Genomic DNA, 23,493 nt, shown 5'->3' with positions numbered 1-23,493 from the left:
TAAGGTAGTTGGCAACTCCAGACTAATGTAATTGGATTTTTTAGTTTAATTTTACACTTACTAGTATTATGAAAACTGTTCGGCGACCGCGTAATAAACATGTTGGCTCCATCATTGTTGTTTGATTTTCAATTTGAAAAATATAATGATATATCATTCTAACAATATAATCGTTATATATGATAAATCAAAGAATGAGATCAGAACAAATAATAAGTGGATTAAATTTTGTATATATGTTGCTATGGCATTAAAATGATGGATTAGGATAGGTGTGCAATCAGAAATACTCCGTATCACTTTTCGTATGGAAAACAACCCGCTGGTCATGACTCATGATTAGTCTCCTCGACTCGGTCAAACTAGCCATTTTATAATGATTTGGTCAATTTTCATGGCTTATGGGGTTCTAGTTCTAGATACAAAATAGGTACAAGTCAATGTGTCTCGCTATCGCTAATTCCCTATGTACCTTTAGTATGTTATATTATCTTTTCGTACAACACTGTAACTCTGTAAGTTCTTTTACATCGTTACGTATGAGCTTTTAATATATCGAGTAGTACTTCATAAGGTATGGTCTTACTTTGATATTCAATTTATACACTTTATAATTACAATAATATAAATAAATGGTGAATTAAATACATTTAATAGTTTCGTTGATGTAGACTAGTGGTGAGAGACATGCAACATAAAAGTGAAAGATATACAGCATAAAAACAAAAGTCAAATAGTTCAAATACTACCAATTTCTCTTTATCCAAAATGTTATAGATCTTTTATATTCTTTCATGTTGGTTGTGAGATTAGTCGGTAATACTCATACATTTAATAAAACAACCTTTGTAGTTCAATTCTAAATGAGTTAATTAATCTCATCTTAACCCAGAATGTAAAATTGAGTTAAGAAAATAAGAAAATTTTTTTCTTAACTCCCTACAGGCTGAGGCGCCGAAGTAAAAATGTGTTAGTTTTGTTTCCTGTTACATTACATACTTCAGGACTTGGTTATAGAATTTGAACACTCAACAATAATCATGTCTAATTAGTACTTAGTAGACATAAACTTTCACGTCTTCTGAAATGCAAATTTTTGGAGATTTTACACCTTCCTGGAGTTCATGGTAGCTTAACAAATGTACCATTATTTTAATGACATGATCCGATCCACATCCAATATACGTATATACTCATGACTCAGTATGTACAACTAACCCAACAAAGAAAGGTTGCATAATCTATATATTACCATTTCAGCCTACAAACAACTTTTGTAACCATATTTGAGGGTAATCAAGTATTTTGATTCACATGATAAACTCATCAAGAAATGGAGAGACAAACGGAAGCCTGATGACCCCAAACGCCACAAGAAACGATAAGATCCACAACGGAAGAATCCATAAGAACACCACTTTTAAAATATTCTTCCCTGAAAATAAACAAAACCAAGTTAATTAATTATACACTTGGTTGGACTCGTAAAATCAAAGCGTTAGAAGAATTATGATGAGCAGAGATGCAAGTGAACATATACATATTCTATATATAGCTTAACTACAAAAATCCATCAAACTTATGCATACCAACTAAATAGCGAAATAATGGAACAAATTGTTACTTACCAGTAGATCGAGAGGGGCCTTCAGTTTTATTGAGAATCCATTCACCGGTCTCTCTAAGCTTCTTCTCCACATCCCCTTCGGTTCTCCCAATTGAATTCGACAAAATGGTATCAAACAAAGTCTTTTCCTGCTCAGATTCCCTGCTTGCTAGTTTCATTTCACAACATTATTAGTCACAAAGTTAAAACCCCCCAAAATCATAATGTATAATAATTTACTAGAACTAGTTACTCACTTTTTTGTTCAAATCCGTCCCAAAATAATACTCTAGCACTCTAGTTTCAAAATAATTTTGTGTTTACAAAGTTTCACTGACTACAAACGGAATGAAATAAAATGTTTTTTGTAATGAAAATTCCACAAATTTCGGATAGTGATTAAATTCTTATCCACTATATATATAATCATAATTTCAATCCAAGACATATGATGTGTAACAAATGACAAGAAAAGATAACGACTTGCCTGTTAATGTCACGGTCTTTATAGATACCAGCACCAATAGCTCTTTCAATTTCAGCAACTGACGGTTTCCTAGCTACTACTTGCTGTGGTTGTCGTGGGATACGACTAGTCTTCTTCTGGCGTTGTGGTGGTTTGGCGTTGCTATCATCAGGATTGGTTTTATCCGAAAGCGAAAAAAGAATGACAGCAGGAGGAGGAGGAGGTCGTATGTTAAAAATAATTGTACAGGACATGTAACTTGACCTTAACAACATTATATTCTTTGTTGTTTTTGGTCTTCTATCTGTGTTTAACAACCATCTGTTGCATAACGGTATTGGCTGGCAGGGAGAAAAAGAAGATATTATCTTGTAAAATATACAATCAAGTCCCACTTCTTTCAATTTATGACTAGTTAGTCCTTCATTTTCTAGTCTGACTTTTCCATTTTGATCAAATAGTTTTGACTTTTAAAATGGTTTTCTACTAACCCAACTGGCCCCCTTGTCTAAACTTCATTACATGAAACTAGAGAGATAAATCAACCTTTAGAGACTTTTGGCTGACAAATTTAAGCTATATGCCATGGATGAGTTCGAATGCCAAAATCATTTTATCAGATCAAAAGAATGGCTCCATATCTTGTGGTGTTTTTGTACTTTTTGATTGTTCAATTTTGGATTGAACTCAAACAGAGTTAACTATGTTCAGGGAAGCTTTCCATTCCAATTACTCAATTAATTTTGTTAGTATCATACATTTTCACTACAAAAAATGGGACATCAACAATCCAACATCACCCCTGTTTTATAATTATCAAGCTGAAAATAATACACTTTGAAGTCTCACTATTTTAAACAGGTAATGTCCTGAGAAGACGAAGAGCACGAACCCATTGTGGCCTCTCTGAAAGCACAATCCTTCTCAGTATCGGCACAGCCCCTGCAGCCACAATGGCTGCATGATTCTCAGTATCCATACTTAAATTATAAAGTATAGCCAAACCGGCTTCCACCACCCTATCATTTCCATCTTCAATCGCCTTCACCAATGGAAATATCCCTCCTTTACGGGCCACAGCCAGAGTGGGATCCACAACCCCTTCAGATACTATCCTGTTGAGTTCCAAAACCGCAACTTCCCGGGATTCAGGGGAGAAAGAATCTTGGATTTGCTCTATTAGTCTCGGGATTGTCTCATAGAGCATAACCTCAGTATTTATCGGATTTTCTGGCCCGAGTTTAGCTAAGCCGGATAATGAGCCAAGTTTAACGAGGCATGCTGCAACCCAATCTTTGTATTGTAGTGGAATTTTTGAGGTGAGGATCTTACGGAGGGTGTCAGTGAGTCGAGATGAGTTTACTGTTTTTTTGAAATGTTCGGAGTCAAGCAGACGCGTGAGTAGCCGTGAAGCTGCAGATACAGCAATACCAGCTTCTTCAAGTTCTAATGCTTGGATTTCTAATTCCTGAAACTCACTTTCTGTATCCATGTCTTCTTCGCCTAAGACAAGTTGAAATTTTTCAGTACTAACAGCAGCCTAATTGATTTGTTAAACAGGCTAATCGCATACAACAGTCGCCTAACTTATGGTCTGATTTCAATTTCAGTTATATCATCACTTTTAAATCAAAATAAAGGAGTGAACATTAAATTTTTTTGACGATTTAATGAATACTTAAAACCGATCCTTTTATAACTTTGAACATGTTAACTTCATCCTGAATGTGGCATCTGAAACTCACCACCTGCAGATAAGGTCAACAAATACTGTAAACCGATACTTTAATAAGTTCAGGAGCTTCTTTCTTGGGCAAAAGAACAGTTTGACCTGATATCATGATTAGACCATGGTTGGTTACAATTTCTGACATTTGCCTTTGTTAAATTCAGGTCACTGTTGTTTGACTGAGACATATTTCTACAGTATGTTATGCGGGGGTAAGTTTATGAGAAAACAGTCACAAATACTAATGAAGACGTACCATTGAAAAGCTTGTGTTCGAAAAGGGAGTTCAAAGCAGATTCAATATCAAGTGAGATGATTTTCTCTCTGGAAGTCTCAAATGTTGTCAAGAATTCAAGTATGGAGGCGACTTTTGCTTGCAAAACAGGAGAAACCGTTGTCAAGATTCCAATCAGGCAAGAAAGGAACTCAGAGTTGGAAAGGTCGCCCTCTTGAATGGTTTCAGAGCTGTAATACTTGATAACATGAGATTTGTTTATTCACATAAGATTTAATTTTTTTATTTTTTTATTATTATTATTTTTTTGAACGGCATTCTAATCTACTCCTACTCCTAAATTACACGCATGTCTGAGATGAAACCCAAGACTCTCGGAAAAACCCTATTAATCCACCCCCACAAATGTGGGAATTGGGACTCGAACCAAGGTGGATCCCCCCAAGGTCAAAGACCTTACCAATGGGCTACCAACCACATTGGCTAATAAGATGTTTATGTTATCTTAAAGAAAATATCTTTTAACTTTTGTGGTCAAAAAAACAAACCTGAAAGTTGTATCCGAGAAGGGAGTTCTTGCTTCATTCCATACTTTTCTGGATCCATTGACTGGTCCTTCAAAAAACTGGTAAAAACCAATAAGCAAGGTAAGTTCAAGATAAGAATAAACAGTATACCGGAAAAAGTTAATTATAATTGCTACAAGATGCTGACCTTTGATTTCATTTCTTTGCTAGGATCTAAAATGCGAGCAAGAATATTCAGGATCTGCATTAATTCAAAACATCATCCCACCAGTACCAAAATGAAGGCATATACAGGTAAAATACAACAATTTCTATACCATATCCGTTGCATTTCCAAGCTCATCCAGATTTTTCAATGATCCTATCAAAGGATTCAAAACAGCTTCCGCTTCAATTCTCTGGCAAACATCATTGCTGCATTTTCACATAATGAAATTGTCACATTTAATAGCATTCAGATGTTACTCCCAGGTATTTAAGAAAGAAAACAAAATGTGTACTTTCAACTTTCGAGATCAAACTCAAAGGAAAATACTTTCGAAATAATTTTCAGAAGCAGAATCTGGTTATCCAACATTTTTAAGTAATTATTTGCACCACAAACAGATGATCAGTTAAAAAATGCGGCAAGATGACTTCACCTGACTGAAAGCCTTTCTAATGCACGAATAACACCTACTCTAACAGACACACTGGGATGATCTATAAGCCGGACAAGATTCTTTACAGCACCCGCCTCCTTGAAAGATGTCCTCATATGCTCACTAATAGAAGCATCAGCAATAGCCTCTGCAGATTTAGTGATAGCCAATTCGTCTTCTAATTCAAGAATTAAAACCAAGCGAGCTACACCATCAACCCACGGCAAAATTGTAAATTTCTGATTCTCCAATTTATTACTTTCATCTTCTGTTTCTATAGCTCCAATACGGGCTAGAAACTGTTGTTGTGTTCTACCAACTATTGCATTCTGTTTGGCTTCCTCTAATTTTGTTTTCTTGTCATCTTCAACATGTAACCCCAGAAGTAATTCTGATGCACCGAACCTTGATGGACCCTTCAAACTTTGTTTCACATTCAGCTCTGACCCGTCGGGTAAAGAAGGCCATGAATGTAAAGATGGTTTGAATGACTTGTAGGCGGCTGCACCAACTAAAGGAACTACAACCAGACCTTCCTCTATTAAAAGAATTTTGTAATAGTCGTCTTTTGCAAGCTCCAATAATGCACTTTGTGCTTCCTTTCTAATGACCTTAGATCCTTCAGTATTAGTGCTAAGAAACTTTGCCTGCATTGATAGAAAATTTCACAATCTATGTGGTATAATGTGGTATGTTTGGCCCAAACGGCCAACTGTACAAGAAAGTTTAAGAATTAAAGATCAATAAACTAAAAGAGCAAATCCATGTGAATTTCAAATAAGCAGCAATTTTGACCCGGTTATTCACAAATGGGTCAAGTTGAGTTATGTTGCATATCTAACAGGTCAAATGGGTTAATTCAAGAAATTTAACTAAAGAAGAAACAGCAAACAGGTTAGGAACCATCCAAGTGTATTCAAATGCATCCAGTCACTGAAATCGCTTTATTAATAAGAAATGTTACACTCTTGTTGTAATAATCATAAGTCTCGAATCATATTTAGCACCCTGTTTATTTATCGAGTATGAAAAGAAAAACAGAACATACAGTTTTTGTGGGTAGACTTGACCTGTTTTGAACCATTACCTAGCCCACGTCTGACCCACCAATGATAGCCACCTCTTGAATTTCTTTATAATAGAGATAAATTCCCATGTACAAAATTAAACCTTGGAGTAAAAAAGCGAGAAGAAGTATATATAGTCTCACCAGTCGCGGGATAACACCTGCTGCGACCATAATTTTGTGATTAGTATCACTCAATGCTAAATTAGCCAAAACACCACCAGCCGCCTCTGTAACCTTCATATCTTCATCATCCAAGAACTTAATAAGTAAAGGAAGGAGATCAGAGTTTGCAATCTGGACCCGAAGCTTCTCATCTACAGACAAGTTTGATAACACACATAGACTTTGCTCCTTTACCTAAAGGATGTCAAAATAAAGTTAGCCAACTCATAAAACCATCAAGGTAAATAACTGTGTTGAAAAAAAGGTGACAAATTCAACCCAGTTACCTCTACATGGGTCGACGCACTTCATGTCTAATCTCTGATGGGTAGTCAAATGGGTCAAACATGCTGTTTGGAAGAAAAAAAAATGGGTCAAACATCACCCACAATGTATTTTTAACATATAAAACATCCCAAATAATTATTATTCACAAAATGTGATTCTTATTGAAAGAGTTTATTCCTTTTTAATCATATTTGACCCACTAGTTATTTATAGAAAGTTTTAAAGTTTGGACGAAATGTGTTTTTGGTAGAACCAAACAGACTCATTAAGGGAAGTACCAAATAGTGGAGCACTTTTCTTTTCTTGCCATAACCCTTCTAACCCTTCCAATTTGCCACCTCTATAGTGCTGAAGGAAATCTATTTGATACCTCAGAAGTCAATGAAGAACGTCTCAAGAGGCCAGTGATCTCTTGTATGGCACCACTTTCGGCTACAGAGTCTCTGTAGATATTAACCGAGGATATCATTCTCAAAAGCCCAGCAGCTGCTTCACACGCAACACTCGACTCCGAATTCAGAAGATTTACAGTAAGGGGAACCAAACCACGGAATTTCATAATTTCATCGATACACTTCTTTCCACCCAAAGAGTATTTCCATAATGCATCAACTGCTTGCTCTCTATCTAAGGGATCGTTGTCTAATCCTAACATCCTAATAAACAACCCTACATACTCATCACCAGAACTCGATGACCTGCTCGCTTCAAAATCCTGTCAATTTTTAGTTCCGATTTCAGAACATCCTTAACCAATATCCATAAGCTCAAACACAGTAATAATTAACATAAAACAAAATCGACTTTTATAACAATCGCAGAAACCTTCTTTTATTTTTCATCTTCATTTTTCTAGGAAAATGTAAAATTGAAAACATGTCACATATTATCATTTTCAGATTGAAAAACAAGATAGTTTGTTTATTTTTGGAGACCAAAAAAGCTGAAAACTACAAAACCCAGATTTCAGAAACTAAGTTATAAAGCCGAAAACGGGTTTCACAGAAATATCAAATTTGAACACGGTTTCTATAATACAAGTTTCCTTAACCCATTTTCTGCAATTAAACACACCCTAACAAATTAGTACTATTAATTAGTCATTAAAAATAACCCTTAAATTTCACTTGGGTAAACCTTAATATATATATATGTGTGTGTGTGTGTGTGTGTGTGTGTGGCTCAATTGGGTACCAATGACATTGACATGTATACAGTTACATTTTCACTATATGCAATAAATCAAACCAAAAAAAGCAAGCATCTTTTAATAATTTTTGCATTTCCAAAACGCTGAAAATATAAACACAACTTACAGAAACTTTTGGTGATGCAGAGTCATCAAATGAGCCACTACTATTGCTAACCCTTGTAATAATTTGATGGGCAGAGCTTAATTTTATGTTTAAAGAATTAAATGAGCAAAAAGATTGAGGCTTTTTTAAATTTCTTGAATTTTGAAAGATTGATGAAGAAGAAGAAATTTGGGATTGATTTGGGAATGATTGAGTTGAGATTGAGAAAGTGAATTTAAAATGAGGAAATGAAGAAATTATGGACATTTTTATTGTTTTTGAGGTTTTAGATTAGATAAAGATTTGTTTTATCACCAAAAGGGTTTTTGAGTTGTGGGAATTCTTCTGGGTTTTGTGGAAGTTTAATACGTCTTTGTTTTGTGGGTTTATTATAAGTTTTTTGTAAAATCGGAAAAAATACACAATATTCCCTGGATAATTGATACTCCTTCAGTCTCAAATTATCATTATCATATTTCTACATTTAAACGTCTTTAAATAAAATTCCAATTTCATATTTAACTAATCAAAACAGAACTTATAATGACCATCGATGATATATTGATAAATAATATCAAAAACATAATTATGTGTATTTATAGTATAAATTTAAGGTTTTGTTAACCGAAATCTTAAATGTTTTCGTTAAGTTGCATTAAATAGTTATACACTTACCATAAAATTTAGTGAGATTTTAATATGAAAACTTATAACTTTTTTATTTATTTAGCATTTTCTTTCATTTTAAAACCGGTAAGTTTATTAGTTTTTTGTAATAAGCATCTTTTTTAGGCAGCAATTATAGGTTTTCGCGGTGAGTCAAAATAGTTTATTTTGATTGGAGTCTACAATCATGATTAGAACGGCAAGTTAGTAAAGTACAAACCCCGATCCACGATCAATGTTCCCTCTATACCACATTCTAGGAAAATATATGAAATTATATTTTGAAAAATACTTAAATTGTATTTAATAGAGTCTAATTGTTGTCTATTATAACTAGACTTAATTAGAAAGATTGACTATGATTTGTTAAAGATTACAGGTTTCATTTTACTTTTCAAAAATCACAACCTTGGTTCTTGATTTTAAAGAGCCATCAACACTTTTGGTTCAAATGTTAACAGTTTTAGTCAAAATTTAACCTCTTTAGACCAAAATTGCGAGACCGAAAAAATAATTAATGAAATATAGAGATAAAACCTATAATTTTTTTATTGTAATCAACTCTTACAACTAAAAGGAGAAGAAAGAATATATCAGCAATTGTTGACTCATATTAGGCTATTTTTTACATTTAATTTTGCAACGTTTATGAAAAAGAGGCATCCAAACAATAATAAGGATAACAAGAGAGTGTATATATCATTATGAACACACACATACTCATGGTCGCAAACAAAAATGAGCTCCTTGAGCTTCAACATCCCAAAGGCTTTGCCTTCTCTTCCTCGATGCAAATTTCATCCTCTCTCCACTCCATTCAATCTGAAACAATCCCATACCTCCTCCAAGCCAAAGAAGTCTTCTGTAAGTCCAATTTTTTTTCAACCAACAAAATTTCGTTATTCGTTACAATTGTTAAGCTATTGTTTGAATCACAAAAGATGGTGTCACTTTTTGCTAAATGTTTCTTTTCACTCATCGCAGAAGCTTGTAGTTGTCAATGCGAAAAAGACCGATGATGAGTTCGTTTTGAACAAAACTAGCTTAGCAATACAAGTGGGAGCACTATTGAATACTGTAAGTTATATCTATGTCATAATAAGTAATAACATGATTTTGTAATTTTCATGAAGTTGATACGCATGGGTAAAATAAAAACAACAGGTTGCTAGCCAGCCAGCTCTGGCAGTGACTGGAGTAAACTATGAAGAGGATATTGTGTGGGTGTTGATACAATCAGCCATTTGTGCCTTCTTGTATTTCCTAGTGGCACCAGTGAGTTTGTTATTACTACAAAACTTGTTATTCATCGATCATTTTTTTTTATGTGGTGCTTATTTGGATAAGGGGTTTAAATGGTTGATATGAATTTGCAGCCGTTAATCATGAATTGGTTGAGGACAAGATGGTACAAGAGAAATCTTTTGGAAATGTATGTGCAGTTTATGTTTGTCTTCTTGTTCTTCCCAGGGTTAGTTCAATTTCTCCTTCCCTTTAAACTCATTATCTATTCCAATTTCATTAAAACTTGATCATAAACATCTGAGTTTGTGATTTTTCTTTCCGAGCTTCCACTTTTCTAACAAGCAAGTGTTTGGGAATGCGCAGTGTGTTGCTTTGGGCACCATTTTTGAACTTTAGAAAGTTCCCAAGAGATCCAGACATGAAGTACCCTTGGTCTGTCCCTGAAGACCCTTCCAAAATTCGCAACAATTACAGAAAATTCCCTTGGGCTACTATTGATGATTATGAAGTTTAACGAGTATACACTGTATCTTTCCATATCTATGTATCATAATGACACATAAATTTACTTCACGTTCTCTCGGTATAAGTTTCATGAAATCAAGCATATAATCTACACGATCAATAATTTGCTTGGTTCAAGCTCATGACTCGACCAAGCTGACCCAACTAAATAGCGACAATGCTCAACGGCTCACAAAACTCTTAAGTAAACGGTCAAAATTGCCATCTCTAACATAACTTGTGGATCAAACAACATGAAACTTAAAGTCAACATATTATATATCTTGAAATTTGTAAAGATAAACCTCAAAGTTAACCTCCATCTCAACCAAATAAATTAATAAAAAACAGATCCGAAAAGAAACAAGAAACAAAATCGCTTACAAACAAGTTTCATCTGTCTCCATCTACTTTTTAGTTGAAACATATCCTTATAAAAGAGGGGAAACTTTGCAAAGAAACACCTCATTCTCTTTCTTTAAACCTTGACCTTGTGTATCCGGTCAACTAGCTGCCTGTTAGGTTGGAAACACCCGTTTCTTAAACGGACTGGGGGAAGTGAAGTATCTCGGATAACTTGGTCCAATCCATCTTGGATAACTTGGTCCAATCCATCTCGGATAACTTGGTCAAATCCAAGGAGTCTGATAAGGTTGCGATTGCAGACCAACTATAGATCCCCACACAGGCAACAACAAGAGCCACGCCCAGACCTCTGACACAACCCCATCGACGTGATAGTTTCCCGAGTAACACCTTGCAGTGCTTGTCAGCTTCTTTGTAGAGGGTTTGCTGACCAGGAGATGTATCTTCCTCTGTCAAGGCTTTTTCATTCTGTAGACACCAAGTTTAAAAATAGCAATGCTTACGGAATTACATTCTTTGTTGAAAAAAACAGTAGGAATATGAGAAATGGGTAGAGATGTTATACCATGCTCTTGAAACTCTGGAGGGTTTCACTGAGAGTTTTGGGAGAAGATTGTTTTGCAGATAGTTCGTTCCACTGTTCGGCAAGCCTTTTTAGGATCACAACACTTGCTGCTAAATTATCCTCATAGACTTTCTCCTGCACAAAATATAGTTGGAAATCAATAACAAGACTTGAGAGCTCACAAACTGCAGGAAGATTCAAATTCAACATAGAATAGAATAAAAATATCAAAGACCTGTTCGTAGTGGATTCATAAAAATATTGAGAAAAACAGAACTCACCCATTGCTTATAAGAATCGGGATTTTGAGTTAAGCACCAAATAGATATATCAGCTGCTTCACGAGACAGCTCCGGAATTCCTGCCAACGAAGTAACATCATAAAAATTGAGTCTTTAAAGAACTGGAAAGGTGGCTAAACAGGCAAGTCAAGATGGTTGGGCTAGCGGATAGAAACATGCAAGTTTAAGTATGGGTCGAGTTTCGAGTTGACCCTAAACACTCTCTAGTTTTTACCGAGAAAAAAGAAACTTAGTGTGTTAAATATGATAACGGACAATATAAATTCGAGGTTAATCTTTCTAAATAAAATGATTGAAAAGTGTTATGTACTAAAATACACTTTGGGAGCATGTCCGCCCCATTTGACCTGATTCCACTTTAGCTATGTTTTTAAGTTCACATGTTTGACCTTTACCTTCAAAAATCAAACACAACCCAAACAACACTCAAAAGTAAATGGCGCTAATTAACCTCTTCGAGTTATAATTTCTTACTGTTAACTTTGAAAAACATACCTTCCCCAGCAGCCTTCAAGGAAACGGTCATAATTTGTTGAGAAACTTGTTTCATGGCTTTGCTTCCTGGGGATCCAGCAAGGGCCACCTCCTTAAGGACAGGATATACAGCTTCAAACCTTTCTGTTGCCTGCATTATAACATAATACGGATAAATATACTTGTATCTCCAGGTGGCAACTTCAACTTCTTCATTTATCAATGATGTTGTAACTCTAACAGGTCAAACGAGTATAAAAGCAAAAGATAGAGGCCGAACACATGAAAAGGCTCACAAGGCGTCCAAAGCTTGGCTAAAGACCAAAAGTCTTCCACCCTACCAATATCTACATCTACAACAAAAATCCCGTGTTGACCCATTTTCCAACCCTACTTGTATACTAGTAGGACAGAGTGGCAAGTCCCACCTTAACTCGACTGGAAGATGAAGGAAAGGTGACTCTCAACAGCAGGTCAAGTGCTGATGGTGGCATTAAACGTTCTCCCTTCCGAACAGCACCATTAACTAAAATAGTGCGAGCCTTTGGTGCAGAAAGAATTCTGTAAACATAATAGAGGATTACAAGTTTGTTAGGCTAAGAGCGAGTGCAAAAGAGTAAAAGGAAAAAGGTCAAGTTAAACCACCTTTCTACTAATTGCAAAATTAGATCCCTTGTCTGAGGATTAGAGCCAGATTTGCCCCCGACTATGGGTAAAATCAAATGGGACCAGCAGTATAGACCAACAGCCAAATCTCCCTGTGACGCCTGCATATAATAAAGTTGATGACTTGATGTTAGCAAAACCTGCGACTTTATGGGAGCAAAATAAGGGTACTAGGCGACGGATTCACCTGTGCTACCATCCACACAAGAATTGGAAGTTTATCTTGGCCCTGATACTTTGAAGTTTCCCTCAGAGTTGGCAATACACTAATCAATGCATCGGGTTTCCTTCGCAATACCATTGCTAACGCAACGAATATACCGACCTGCCAGGAAGATAACGAATTCAATAAAGTAGTAAACAGATGTCTAGGTCTATCATTTCCTATTTATGGTTTACTACTTATTGGGAAGAAAAAACTGGGTTTTGTCAATAACTAGTGCTTCAATGTATAAAACTTTTAAGTCTTTCCATCAATGAGATAAATTCATAAGGATTAAATGTTATAGGTTGAAACTTATAAGTTAACTCACCATCTAACATGCAATCGGTTACATATTGACAAAATTGTTGTCACGTTGATGTTTTTCTTAACATCGTATTCGTGAGTTCATGTCTTAGTGGTTGTACGTGACACAAATCCTAGTTGGCTAGTTCATTTTCGGACATTTTTGTACCAACATCCTCCCTTCTGTATTTAGAAAAGTCGGTTTACAATCTCTCTTTAAACCAGCTGAGATATGAAAATAAACAAATAAAAAGGATGGTATATCTAGAAGAAAGTGTCGAGAGATCCCACCATCTTACCTGAGATTTTGAGGATGTTTTTTGGGCACCTTTCTTAGATCCCTTTGTACTGCCTTGTTGGCTTGCAAAGTCAGCAAGAATGCTGTCCAGGGACCAAAGGACAAAAGAACCAAGGGCTTCCAAAGATCGGTTATTGATCCAGTCAACTGATGTCTTGTAAACAGGTTCAGAGATATGTGACACTGGATTCTGCAAAAAGAAAAAAATGAGTTAAAAGAAAGACTATAAGGTTCAATTACAACCAAGAACCATGACTGGACTTCACTTCAGGCCTTTTAATAGGCATTCCATTTTAATGTCCATCAGTGTGCAAAGTTCTAAAAGTACAGATGATCGGTTGATCGATGTAATTTTCACATTGAGAGATAATAAACCACATGGAACATCTATGTAATTACTCTAAAAAAACTTGATAAAAGAGCCGAGCTCAAGCCTGACGGTCTACATTTCACCCACACCTCATCCATAGCATTAGTGCATTACTCGTTCAGTAAAGTAGAATATTATCTCTTCATGTTCAAGCAACTCCGTTTAGTGATTATATATAAAATTCTATTGCACGCTCTCTAAATCATATCATTATAAAAACAGAAGTTCTTTATATTCGATCGACTTCATCCGTCTATAACCTATTATGTGCCGCCAAAAAAAAACTTTCTACTACCTACAATTATCTGGTTTGTGAACCTTCAACCAAGAGACAACAATATATATATATATATATATTATGGGTAACACTCCGGTGAGAACAGTCTTAAAATAAGAACGGTGAGAACACTTAAAAACATCATTTTGATGCATTAAAAGTCCATAAAACTAACATAGTGCATAACTAATTATCATTATTTAAGTGTTTAACAACACATTGATCCGTCAAAATCGAAAAAATCACGTTTTTTATTTTGTGCATCCATCTTGGATGCATATTCATCAAAATGATGCATCCAACAAAAAAACGTGATTTTTTTTATTTTGACGGATCAATGTGTTGTTAAACACTTAAATAATGATAATTAGATATGCACTATGTCAGTTTTATGGACTTTTAATGCATCAAAATGTAGTTTTTAAGTGTTCTCATTTTAATTTGGTTCTCATTTGATAGCCACCCTATATATTATTTACGAGATGGGTACTCGCGCAATGCGACGGCGGCGGCAATGGGTGGTGGTGGTAACGGTGTGGTTATTAATCTAAAAGTAATTCATGTAAATGTTAGTGTAGTTATTATATGGTTAACGGGTGTATCTTTTGTAAATAACTTTATTAAGAGTGTTTAATAAAAATTAGGTGAAAATATTTAAATTTATGAATAAAGTAAAGATAGTTTGGATAAATATGGTTGGAAAATATTTTAGAGATATTTTGGATAGATTTAGTGTGTGAGTAGAGAATGTGTTAAAACTTAAAGATATTTTGGGTATTTCAAAGATAGAAAGTTAAAAAGAGGGGAGGGGTAGTTTGTATTATAATAGAGTATAAATATAGATAGTGAAGTGATCAAGTGAGAACCATGAGAACCACTAAAAAAACCATCTCTAAGGGCGTAGCCCTTAGAGGTAAAGGCTACGCCGGTACCGTATCCAACCCCCACCATCTCTTGGATGCCGCCCATCAAATCCATAACATTCTCATATGCATCCGGTGACAACCCCTTTAAAACGGATAAGGGCAACGCCCGTACCGTATCCATACGTTTTCAACACGCAACCCATATGATTTTTACAAAAAAAAAAAAAAAATTTTTTTGGAATGGGTTTTTGTTAAGAGAAAATAAAAAATTAAAAATTAAAAAACCACACCAAAAAGAAGAAAGGGGGAGGGAAACTAGTGGTTCTCACAGTTCTCTCCCATGTTTTGGTTCTCATATTAACCCTACTCGTGATATATATATAAACCCAATTTTTTTTTAATATACACTATTTGTTTATGCTAACCTAAGGTGCAAATTACACTCGGAACCTAGCAAACGAATGTGCATTACCACTTGCAAAAAAAAGTCTTCTTCCATTCCCATTGAGAATCTAAAATATCAAGAGTGAAGAAAGAACTTACATCTGCAACCTTAGCAACAGCGGATTCTCTCAATAACTTCACCCATGGAAACTGTGAAGCATTGACACTAGAGAATGCTCTTCCAAAGTAATCAGCAAACCTCATTAGCTGTATATCTTGTTGCGTCTCGAACGAAGCCTGCATGAATGCACAAAATCCAAATAATTAGTTTTCATTCCTTGAAATTCAACAATCAACCAAACTAGTCAAGAAGAAATTCACATTATTTGCATTTTATTATCAAAAATTCAACTACACAATCTTTTTCGTGTTTCACGAGGCATGCTGGTATACAGCCACATTAGACAATCAATTCCATCAAAACTATACAGGTTAAAAATATTTATCACATTGAATGAAAGAAAATAAACATACATAAATTTAACTGTAACACGTGCAGATTCCAAAGGAAACATAAAATCACTCAAGGTATGATGCCAGATTTGATTAAATCGCTTTTCAATCAGAATTCTGAAAATTAATTATTTAATCAGTCTTAAAATAAATATCTAAATCTAACTGTGACACTCATGAAACTCTGAACAAAGCATCAAATCGCTTAAATCAAGATACCCCATTTGCTAAAATCACAATGCTCTATTTATTTAAATCACTCGATGTCAACTCGTGAATCAGAGAGCTGATTGCTGAAACTATCCAATAAGTCAAAAATTATATACAAATCGGCTCAAATAACAAATCTCAATCTAATCAATAACAAATGCAATACCAACCAAAGCATCAAATCTCTTAAATTACGATACTCGAATTCATTAAACCACTCAAAGTCAAATCAAAGATCAAATTCCTGAAGCTACACACCAATTCAAAACTAACTATCAATTCCGTTCAAAACAAATATCTATCTACATATATCTATACTAAAACGCAAACGCAAAAACCAAACGAAACATCAATTCACCTAATTACAATTCACATTTGATTAAATCACTAAAAGTCAACTCTAAGATAAAATTCCGCAAACTAATCATCAAATCAGTCTATACAAAATCAAACCGAGAATTCTAACCGTAATTCATGCAATTCTAATTTATTGCATCAAAACTAACTAAATTACTAACATTATGATCCTGATCAAATTACTGAAACAATAGAACTAGTTACCAGATCAATTAAACAAATATATACTATATATACGCATATATACAGATCTGATCAGAAAACTAACCGTCACTTCGGATAAAAAACTAGCTAGATCAGACTCATCGATCTTCGCCGCAGCTTCCGTCACCGTAACTTTCGGTTTCTTCACCTTCTTAGGCTTAACTTTTTTCTCCTCAACCACAACCGCTCCATTAGCAACAGCCTCATCATCACTGCTATCATCATAATCTGAGTAATTATTATTTTTCTTTTTATTATTATTTTTTTTAGCCGGAACAACAACCGGATCATAAATCGACGAATTCGCTTCGATCAACTTCCGCCGCTCTTCCGATCTCTTCTCGATCGATGTAAACACGTTGTCAACGGCGGAGATTGAAGATCCGTTGGCGTACGGCTTCGCCGGCGCCTGTTGTGGCTTATTTTGGTTGTTTTTTCGTTGTTTTTTTGCGTATGTGACTTTTTGCCATCCGTGATTATTGTTGATTTCTTCTGCTGTTGTTGCTGTGTTGTTGTTGATTATTGATTCTGAGTCCATTCTTATTTATTTATTTATTTTTATTTTTTGGCTGTGGATTGAGAGGGAGAGAGAGAGTTTGGTGAGATTTAGGATTTTTATTTTTATTTTTTTTGACGGGAAAAACGATGGAGATGTGAGTAGTAAAGTGTCTTCTGTATTTATGTGATTTGTGTTTGGATGGTACTTGTTTGATATTTTATCAAGATTTGTACTGTTTGGAGTTAGAGTTAGACTTTGCAGTTAAAAGTCATAATTGTATCACTTTAATATTTATTTAATATTTTAATATATTTAATAATTAATAATAATCACTTTAATATTTATTTAATATTTTAATATATTTAATAATTAATAATAAAAAATTTAGGTGTGTTGTAACGGAGAATGCGTGGCGGATAACCTCACCGGGGTGTGGGTGGCGTGATCCATTCAAAAGGAAGAAGGTGCTGTCTTCATGTGAAGGTGGTTGGTGTCGTCTTTTTCTCTCAAACTCATATTGCAAGCCAGTAACTTTTTTTTTTTTTAACATTTGCAAGCCAGTAACTTACTTGTGTGACATGTTTTATTCCAACCAAAAAAAAGTTTTAAAAAACTCAAATATGAAACAAATGATAAATACATTATAGTGTGGTGATCGAATATGAACTTAAAAAAATGATAGATCAACATGTACAATCCAATTAATTTTATTTTTCGTGACACGGACCATTTATATGATTTTATAAAAAATCATGTTTCGTTTTTATGAATATGAAATAACAGTCACAATCTTTAATCTTTTATAAGAAGACTAAATTTATGTCCGCACAATGCGGTGACGGTGGGGATAGTGATGGCGGATGTGGTGGTGGTGACGGCAGTGAGGACGGTGATGGCGGCGGCGATGGCGGTGAATATAAAAGTAATTGATGTTAAAGATGGGTATTGTAGTTATTTTAAGTATTAGGGGGATCTATACTGTAAATTATTTCATTAAGGGTATTATAGGTATATTAGATAGAGATATTTAAATTAGTGAATAAATGAAAAGGGTATTTTTGGTTTTTCAAAGGCGAAAAGTTTAAAGATAAAAATGAATGGTTTGTTTTATTAGATAGTATTGATAAAATTCAGGTTTGATTTTCTTAACTAACGATTGTTACTTCAACTTGGTAAAATCCTTCATGTGTTAGACATAAAGAGAGAAAGGTACGCACGCGTTGAGGCGGTGATAGAGGTGGTTGTGGTGGTGGTGGTGATGTAATGGCGACGGTGGTGACGGTGATGGGTGGTGGTGGCAAGCGACGATAGAGGAGGCGACGACGGCGACGACTATGGCGGCGGCGGTAGTGGTGGTGATGGATGGTGGTGGCACACGGTTGTAGCGTCGGTGGTGACAGTGGCAATTGGTGGTGGTGGCGGAGATTGGTGGTTGGTGGTGGCGGCGGCGAATAGTGAAAGTTATTGATGTAATGTGGGTCATGTGGCTATGATGTATGGCGGCGATTAGTGTGGAGCTATGTGGTGGCCAAGGGTGGCCATGACAACCCCACAATTTGTATAAAATTCTATTTTTTCTAGTACTATTTTCATGTATTTTTCTAGTTTAAGCAATTGATAACCCCATACTCATATAATTCAATTTTGTACTTTAACTTTACATATGTTAGTATCATAAAAACTGTTCGGCGACCCCAGATTGAAAATCATGGCTCCTCCACTGAAGACGATGGCATCGGTGATGGATGGTGGTTGCACGTGGATGTAGCGACGGTGGTGATAGTGGCAATTCGTGACGGTTGCAGAGATTGGTGGTTGGTGGTGGCGGCAACGAGTAGTGGAAGTTATTGATGTAATTTGGCTATGATGTATGGTACATCATGCATTAGAATATGTACATTGTTGAATCTTAAAATCAATGTTGAAACTTTAAGTTCAATATTGAAAATCAAAAGTAGATTTACTTTATAATGTAGTATATATAGTAGGGGTCAGATTGGAGCGGTTTGGATCGGTTTTGACCCAAAACCTGCAACACCCCGAGATTTTTTGAAGATAAATAAATTAACCTCTTTTGTAGTTTTGACATTAAATTAATTTCCTAGTATTTTATTTTTTGGATATGAGGTTAATTTAGTTGGAACTTTAGCGGGTAGCAGGTAAAAATTACCAACAAAAGCTGATATGGGCGTGGCATCTCAGGAGAGTGCCAGCCTCCTATTTTTCCCCTTAGTCATTCTTCCACTACTACTTATTCTTTCTCAAATGTTCTTCAAGCTTCTTCACTCCATTCTAACTAATATCTAATTCTTTAAACAATTCAAGAAATTCTTCAAAGATTAATCATAATAATAATCTCCATCATCTAAGAAATTGTAGTGGTGGTGGTTGAAAATTAGGAAGGAGAAGGGGAAGAAATTGTGACTTGAATCCTTACTATTATTCTTTCATTTCCTTAAGGTAAAGCTCTCATAACCTAGTTTTGATTTTTATTAAGAATTAGGGTTCATGCGAAATCCAGTTTGGGGATTTTTGGGTTGCAAGATAATTTTGTTATTATTTTCCCAGATTCCAAATACATCTTAAAATATGAACATAGTGTTGCATGAATATGTTGATTTGAGTTTGTTAGTGACCATTATGGCAAAAATGAGAATTTGTTAACTATGATATGAAATGGCCATATGGTGATGATAAAAGAGTTTTTTAGCAAAATGATAGATAGTTGAGATTGATGATTTTGAAAGATTGAATTTTGTTAAATGAGATTTGTAATTGAGCCAACTTAACGAGAATGAGTTTAGGTGAATAGGAATGCTAGTGAATTGATAGTATGGCTAAGTGAGTTAGCCAAGTTTGTGAATAAAGTCTTATGTGCATATTGTGTTGATTTGTTAGGTTGAAAGCTTTGCATTTGTTGTGGCAATCTTGATTATCGTTAGTCGCGAAGGAGGTGAGTAAATTTGCATACTCTTATATGTGCGTTGGGTCGATTACCATATGATGGTGGATTCCATGTGTGGTAATTGATTTGGCGTTATGGCCTAATTTTGAGTTCGGGGCCTAAGAACCCCATAATTGTATTGAGATGAGGCTTAAGAACCTCTTGTGTATTGAGATGAGACCTAAGAACCTATTTGATTATTGTTTAGCGTATAAGGATCCATGTATGTGTTTGTTAGCGCAAAAGTGAGTATTCAAGTGATGGTATGACGGTACCATTGGCTACATGCGATAGTCTTTTGTGTTTTGCCCTCCTTCGTATATATATATATATATATATTTGTATGCAAGTTTATTCACTAAGCATTCGCTTATGTTTTAGTTGTTTACCCTTTTGATAGGTGGTTCCGGAATAAGGAACTAATAAAGTTGTGGATTGTAGAAGTTGCTAGTGATTTTGAAGGTAGCTTCCCATCAAGGAATGGTATTTTGTACACACCTAGTTATCCCTCCTCATTTGGCTCTTCGTACATTTTGTGTCCTTTTGTATGAAAATATTGTAATGTCATCATTTTGAGTCTTGTAATCCTGAATTTGTAAGTTTTGTAGCTGATATTGTGTCAAATTGGTGCTTTGACAACTTGGGTAATTCGGGCAAGTGACCCATTTGGTTTGGTAAATTATGGATAGGTTCAAGTAAAGGTTGGTAACCCATTTGATGTTTTATTCAACGTTTTTAGGTCATTTTGGATGTTAGTAAACTATTTTGAAGTTTAGATGAGTTGTAAGTTGTTTTTAAGTGTCAAAATGTGGTTTTTGAGAAATCTGGACTCCCACTGCGGCTCAGTGGAGCTTGTGCATTTCCACTACGGCTCAGTGGAAAATCTCTGAAAAATTTGTTTCGACCCCAGCCTTGACTGCGGCGCAGTGGGGGATGAATCCTCCCACCGCGGCTCAGTGGAATACCTATGTTTTTAAAATAAAAAAAACTTTTTTTCTAGTTTCTTTTCATAAACAGAGTCAAGTCCTTTCAAAACCGAAACCCGATTCAATGCTTTCTGTTTTTGAAAACCAGAAAACATTGGATTCGGTTTTAGTTTGGTTCGGTTTGTCAGTTCGGTTTGGGTCGGTTTTCGATTTCTTTCCTTTTTTTATTATTATATTTTTTTAATCTTTTGTGCATACTGCATGATATCTAGATGGCACGTCCCTAATGATATTTCATTCCCATGTTTAAAAGTTGTTAGAAATCTATAATATCTTCAAGTTTTTATAGCTTATAAAGAGCTACCGGTACACTATCAATTAAAAAGTTTCTAGTTGGATTTTAATACATCAAATTGGAATATCTAGATACTATGTCAAAAACCAAATTTGACATGTGTAACACACTTATTCTCTTTCATCATCTCATCCATTGAATTTACATATGTCATGATCCTAATAGGAAGATTTATCATTTACCTTAAACCCCAAATCGATCAAATTCTGGAAAATCTCAACAAGAATCCACAAATATAGAAATATGCATCATCCTTGTGACCCATTATTTGTCCACAATTTACTACGTCAGGACTAGTCAACGCGTCTTTTTCATAGGCTAAATCAGCCTTATAGATAAATAGTTTTAGGCTATTAAGACAAGGCCTAATGTCAATCTTGAATTCTATTAAGATTGACGGAACTCTTGGCGTTGTTTTGTTTGTCTATCCTTTCCCTTCGGCGAGCTCCAACCCTTTTGTTCGAAACCATTTCAAAACTCAATAAAATGAAATGATTTATATACAATTCAATCCATCATCTTTAAATCATCTACGAAAAGTACTCGAACTCAACAAAATTTAACATGAAAAAAGATATTCCAAAATTGGGTTAGTTGTTCAGAGCCAGCAATTGGCTATCAGATTTAGCTATGCGAGAATGAAAGATCAACTATCAGGTGCAAGTGAATACTGAATACATTTCAATAAATTGGTCACTAATTTTGAAGGACATTATCACCAACTTCGCAGTAGTCGCATTCAACGAGCAGGTGTATATAACAAACATATTAAACGTAGCTTGCAAAACTATTCAAAAATCAAAGGTTATACTCCTCATATGCGCATATGAAAGGTTCTCATGAAAAACCAAGGTTTAAGTCAATATACGTTAATTTGATTATCGTATGATTAACGATAACTTCTACGTCTATCAGAAAGAAAAAGAAAAGACAATGAAAGATCACATTGTTGTCATCCTAACACATAAAATAGAGTACTTGAACGTTTATATTATAACCATGATTCACATGCAACCTAAGTCATTCAAAGCTTACAAATCATAATAACAAAAATAAACACCAATTAAAATCATTATTGAATAGGAGTGTTCATCGATTCGGTTTTCGGTTATTCGGTCTATTTGGTTCGGTTTTTTTATTTTTGTTTTTCAAAACCAAAACCGAACCAAAACCTAATTCAAAATGAAAAAAACCAAATTAGAATTTGGTTTGGTTTCGGTTTAAAACCGAAAAAACCAAATATGAAAAACACAAATTCACAGTTTTTGTTTGTCTAGGTTGTGTTTCAACCAAAATAATTTCAATTTTCACCGAAATAGTAAATTTAGACTTCAAGTACAATATGGATAAGTAAGTAACATAATTGAAACAACTAAACTCTTATTTGTTATCCATATTAAAATTTTTTTATCAAGTCTTACATTGTTTGTGAATTGAATTATTCTAATTTCAGAATAAATCAATATAATAAACAAATAGAAAACAAAAGTAAAAAATACATTAATAACTATCCATACAAAAAAAAATATATATGTATTAAGTATTTTTGATAATACATAAAAGGAATATAAGTTATTCGGTTTTTTCGGTTTAACCAAATTCATTATCATAAACCCATAACCAAACCATAAACCAAATATATAATTCGGTTTCGGCTACAAACCAAACCCAAAACCTAATTAAAAAACGGTTTGTTTTTTTTTTTGTTTTTTAAATAGTTCAGTTTACGGTTTAACCGGGTAAAGACCAAACCACGAACACCCCTACTATTGAACACAAAAAGCATGACAAAAATTGACATGCATTCAATTATTTGTTATTATTATTACTTCATCCGTTCCATATTAAATGTCCAGTTTTAATTTGTTAAGTTTTATGCTTTCAAATTTGACCGTAAAAGATTTTGTATCATATATTACTTCATATAAAATTACTTCATATAAAATTTATGAACAAATTGAGTTTCAAATATATTT

At 34.5% G+C, this 23,493-nt stretch overlaps 4 protein-coding genes across 4 annotated transcripts; 1 reads left to right on the top strand and 3 right to left on the bottom strand.

Annotated features, from left to right (window-relative positions):
* Window positions 1–1,127: 1,127 nt before the first annotated feature.
* On the bottom strand, window positions 1,128–2,413 carry LOC122599327 (probable NAD(P)H dehydrogenase subunit CRR3, chloroplastic). The gene is made up of 3 exons (XM_043771826.1): window positions 2,094–2,413; window positions 1,629–1,768; window positions 1,128–1,435 (listed from the first exon to the last, which is right to left on the bottom strand). Exons 1-3 carry the CDS (start codon window positions 2,345–2,347, stop codon window positions 1,311–1,313), a joined length of 519 nt encoding a protein of 172 aa, XP_043627761.1. The 5' UTR covers window positions 2,348–2,413; the 3' UTR covers window positions 1,128–1,310.
* Window positions 2,414–2,778: 365 nt separating this feature from the next.
* LOC122599300 lies at window positions 2,779–8,321 on the bottom strand. The gene is made up of 9 exons (XM_043771798.1): window positions 8,040–8,321; window positions 7,094–7,438; window positions 6,415–6,630; window positions 5,205–5,851; window positions 4,881–4,977; window positions 4,751–4,804; window positions 4,585–4,661; window positions 4,058–4,266; window positions 2,779–3,575 (listed from the first exon to the last, which is right to left on the bottom strand). The coding sequence occupies exons 1-9, from the start codon at window positions 8,283–8,285 to the stop codon at window positions 2,926–2,928; spliced, it is 2,541 nt and encodes an 846-aa protein (XP_043627733.1). The 5' UTR covers window positions 8,286–8,321; the 3' UTR covers window positions 2,779–2,925.
* Window positions 8,322–9,400: 1,079 nt separating this feature from the next.
* Window positions 9,401–10,515, top strand: LOC122599318 (NAD(P)H-quinone oxidoreductase subunit L, chloroplastic). Its single transcript, XM_043771819.1, has 5 exons — window positions 9,401–9,548; window positions 9,669–9,761; window positions 9,849–9,959; window positions 10,061–10,155; window positions 10,293–10,515. The coding sequence occupies exons 1-5, from the start codon at window positions 9,423–9,425 to the stop codon at window positions 10,441–10,443; spliced, it is 576 nt and encodes a 191-aa protein (XP_043627754.1). The 5' UTR covers window positions 9,401–9,422; the 3' UTR covers window positions 10,444–10,515.
* A 173-nt stretch (window positions 10,516–10,688) lies between these two features.
* Window positions 10,689–17,485, bottom strand: LOC122599309 (transmembrane protein 214-like). The gene is made up of 10 exons (XM_043771809.1): window positions 16,858–17,485; window positions 15,669–15,806; window positions 13,614–13,802; window positions 12,994–13,131; window positions 12,786–12,907; window positions 12,569–12,701; window positions 12,162–12,291; window positions 11,646–11,725; window positions 11,365–11,499; window positions 10,689–11,267 (listed from the first exon to the last, which is right to left on the bottom strand). The coding sequence occupies exons 1-10, from the start codon at window positions 17,329–17,331 to the stop codon at window positions 10,974–10,976; spliced, it is 1,833 nt and encodes a 610-aa protein (XP_043627744.1). The 5' UTR covers window positions 17,332–17,485; the 3' UTR covers window positions 10,689–10,973.
* Between the last annotated feature and the right edge of the window lie 6,008 nt (window positions 17,486–23,493).

The sequence above is a fragment of the Erigeron canadensis genome, chromosome 1, assembly GCF_010389155.1.
Source record: "Erigeron canadensis isolate Cc75 chromosome 1, C_canadensis_v1, whole genome shotgun sequence".
Classification (NCBI taxonomy): Eukaryota; Viridiplantae; Streptophyta; class Magnoliopsida; order Asterales; family Asteraceae; genus Erigeron; species Erigeron canadensis.
This window is presented reverse-complemented; position numbering and strand designations above follow the sequence as displayed.

Excerpts from the sequence above, each read along its gene's own strand:
- LOC122599327 (XM_043771826.1), bottom strand. The coding sequence starts at position 2,347 with ATGTTGTTAAGGTCAAGTTACATGTCCTGTACAATTATTTTTAACATA. Across the intron at positions 1,769-2,093 it reads AAAGACCGTGACATTAACAG|GGAATCTGAGCAGGAAAAGA; the intron begins GCAAGTCGTTAT and ends ACTAGCAAGCAG. Across the intron at positions 1,436-1,628 it reads AGGCCCCTCTCGATCTACTG|GGAAGAATATTTTAAAAGTG; the intron begins GTAAGTAACAAT and ends GTTTATTTTCAG.
- LOC122599300 (XM_043771798.1), bottom strand. The coding sequence starts at position 8,285 with ATGTCCATAATTTCTTCATTTCCTCATTTTAAATTCACTTTCTCAATC. Across the intron at positions 4,805-4,880 it reads TTGGAAATGCAACGGATATG|ATCCTGAATATTCTTGCTCG; the intron begins GTATAGAAATTG and ends GAATTAATGCAG. Across the intron at positions 4,267-4,584 it reads TTCTCGGATACAACTTTCAG|CTCTGAAACCATTCAAGAGG; the intron begins GTTTGTTTTTTT and ends CAAGTATTACAG.
- LOC122599318 (XM_043771819.1), top strand. The coding sequence starts at position 9,423 with ATGAGCTCCTTGAGCTTCAACATCCCAAAGGCTTTGCCTTCTCTTCCT. Across the intron at positions 9,762-9,848 it reads TGGGAGCACTATTGAATACT|GTTGCTAGCCAGCCAGCTCT; the intron begins GTAAGTTATATC and ends TAAAAACAACAG. Across the intron at positions 10,156-10,292 it reads GTCTTCTTGTTCTTCCCAGG|TGTGTTGCTTTGGGCACCAT; the intron begins GTTAGTTCAATT and ends GGGAATGCGCAG.
- LOC122599309 (XM_043771809.1), bottom strand. The coding sequence starts at position 17,331 with ATGGACTCAGAATCAATAATCAACAACAACACAGCAACAACAGCAGAA. Across the intron at positions 13,803-15,668 it reads CTGTTGCTAAGGTTGCAGAT|AATCCAGTGTCACATATCTC; the intron begins GTAAGTTCTTTC and ends TTCTTTTTGCAG. Across the intron at positions 12,292-12,568 it reads CATCTTCCAGTCGAGTTAAG|GCAACAGAAAGGTTTGAAGC; the intron begins GTGGGACTTGCC and ends GTTATAATGCAG.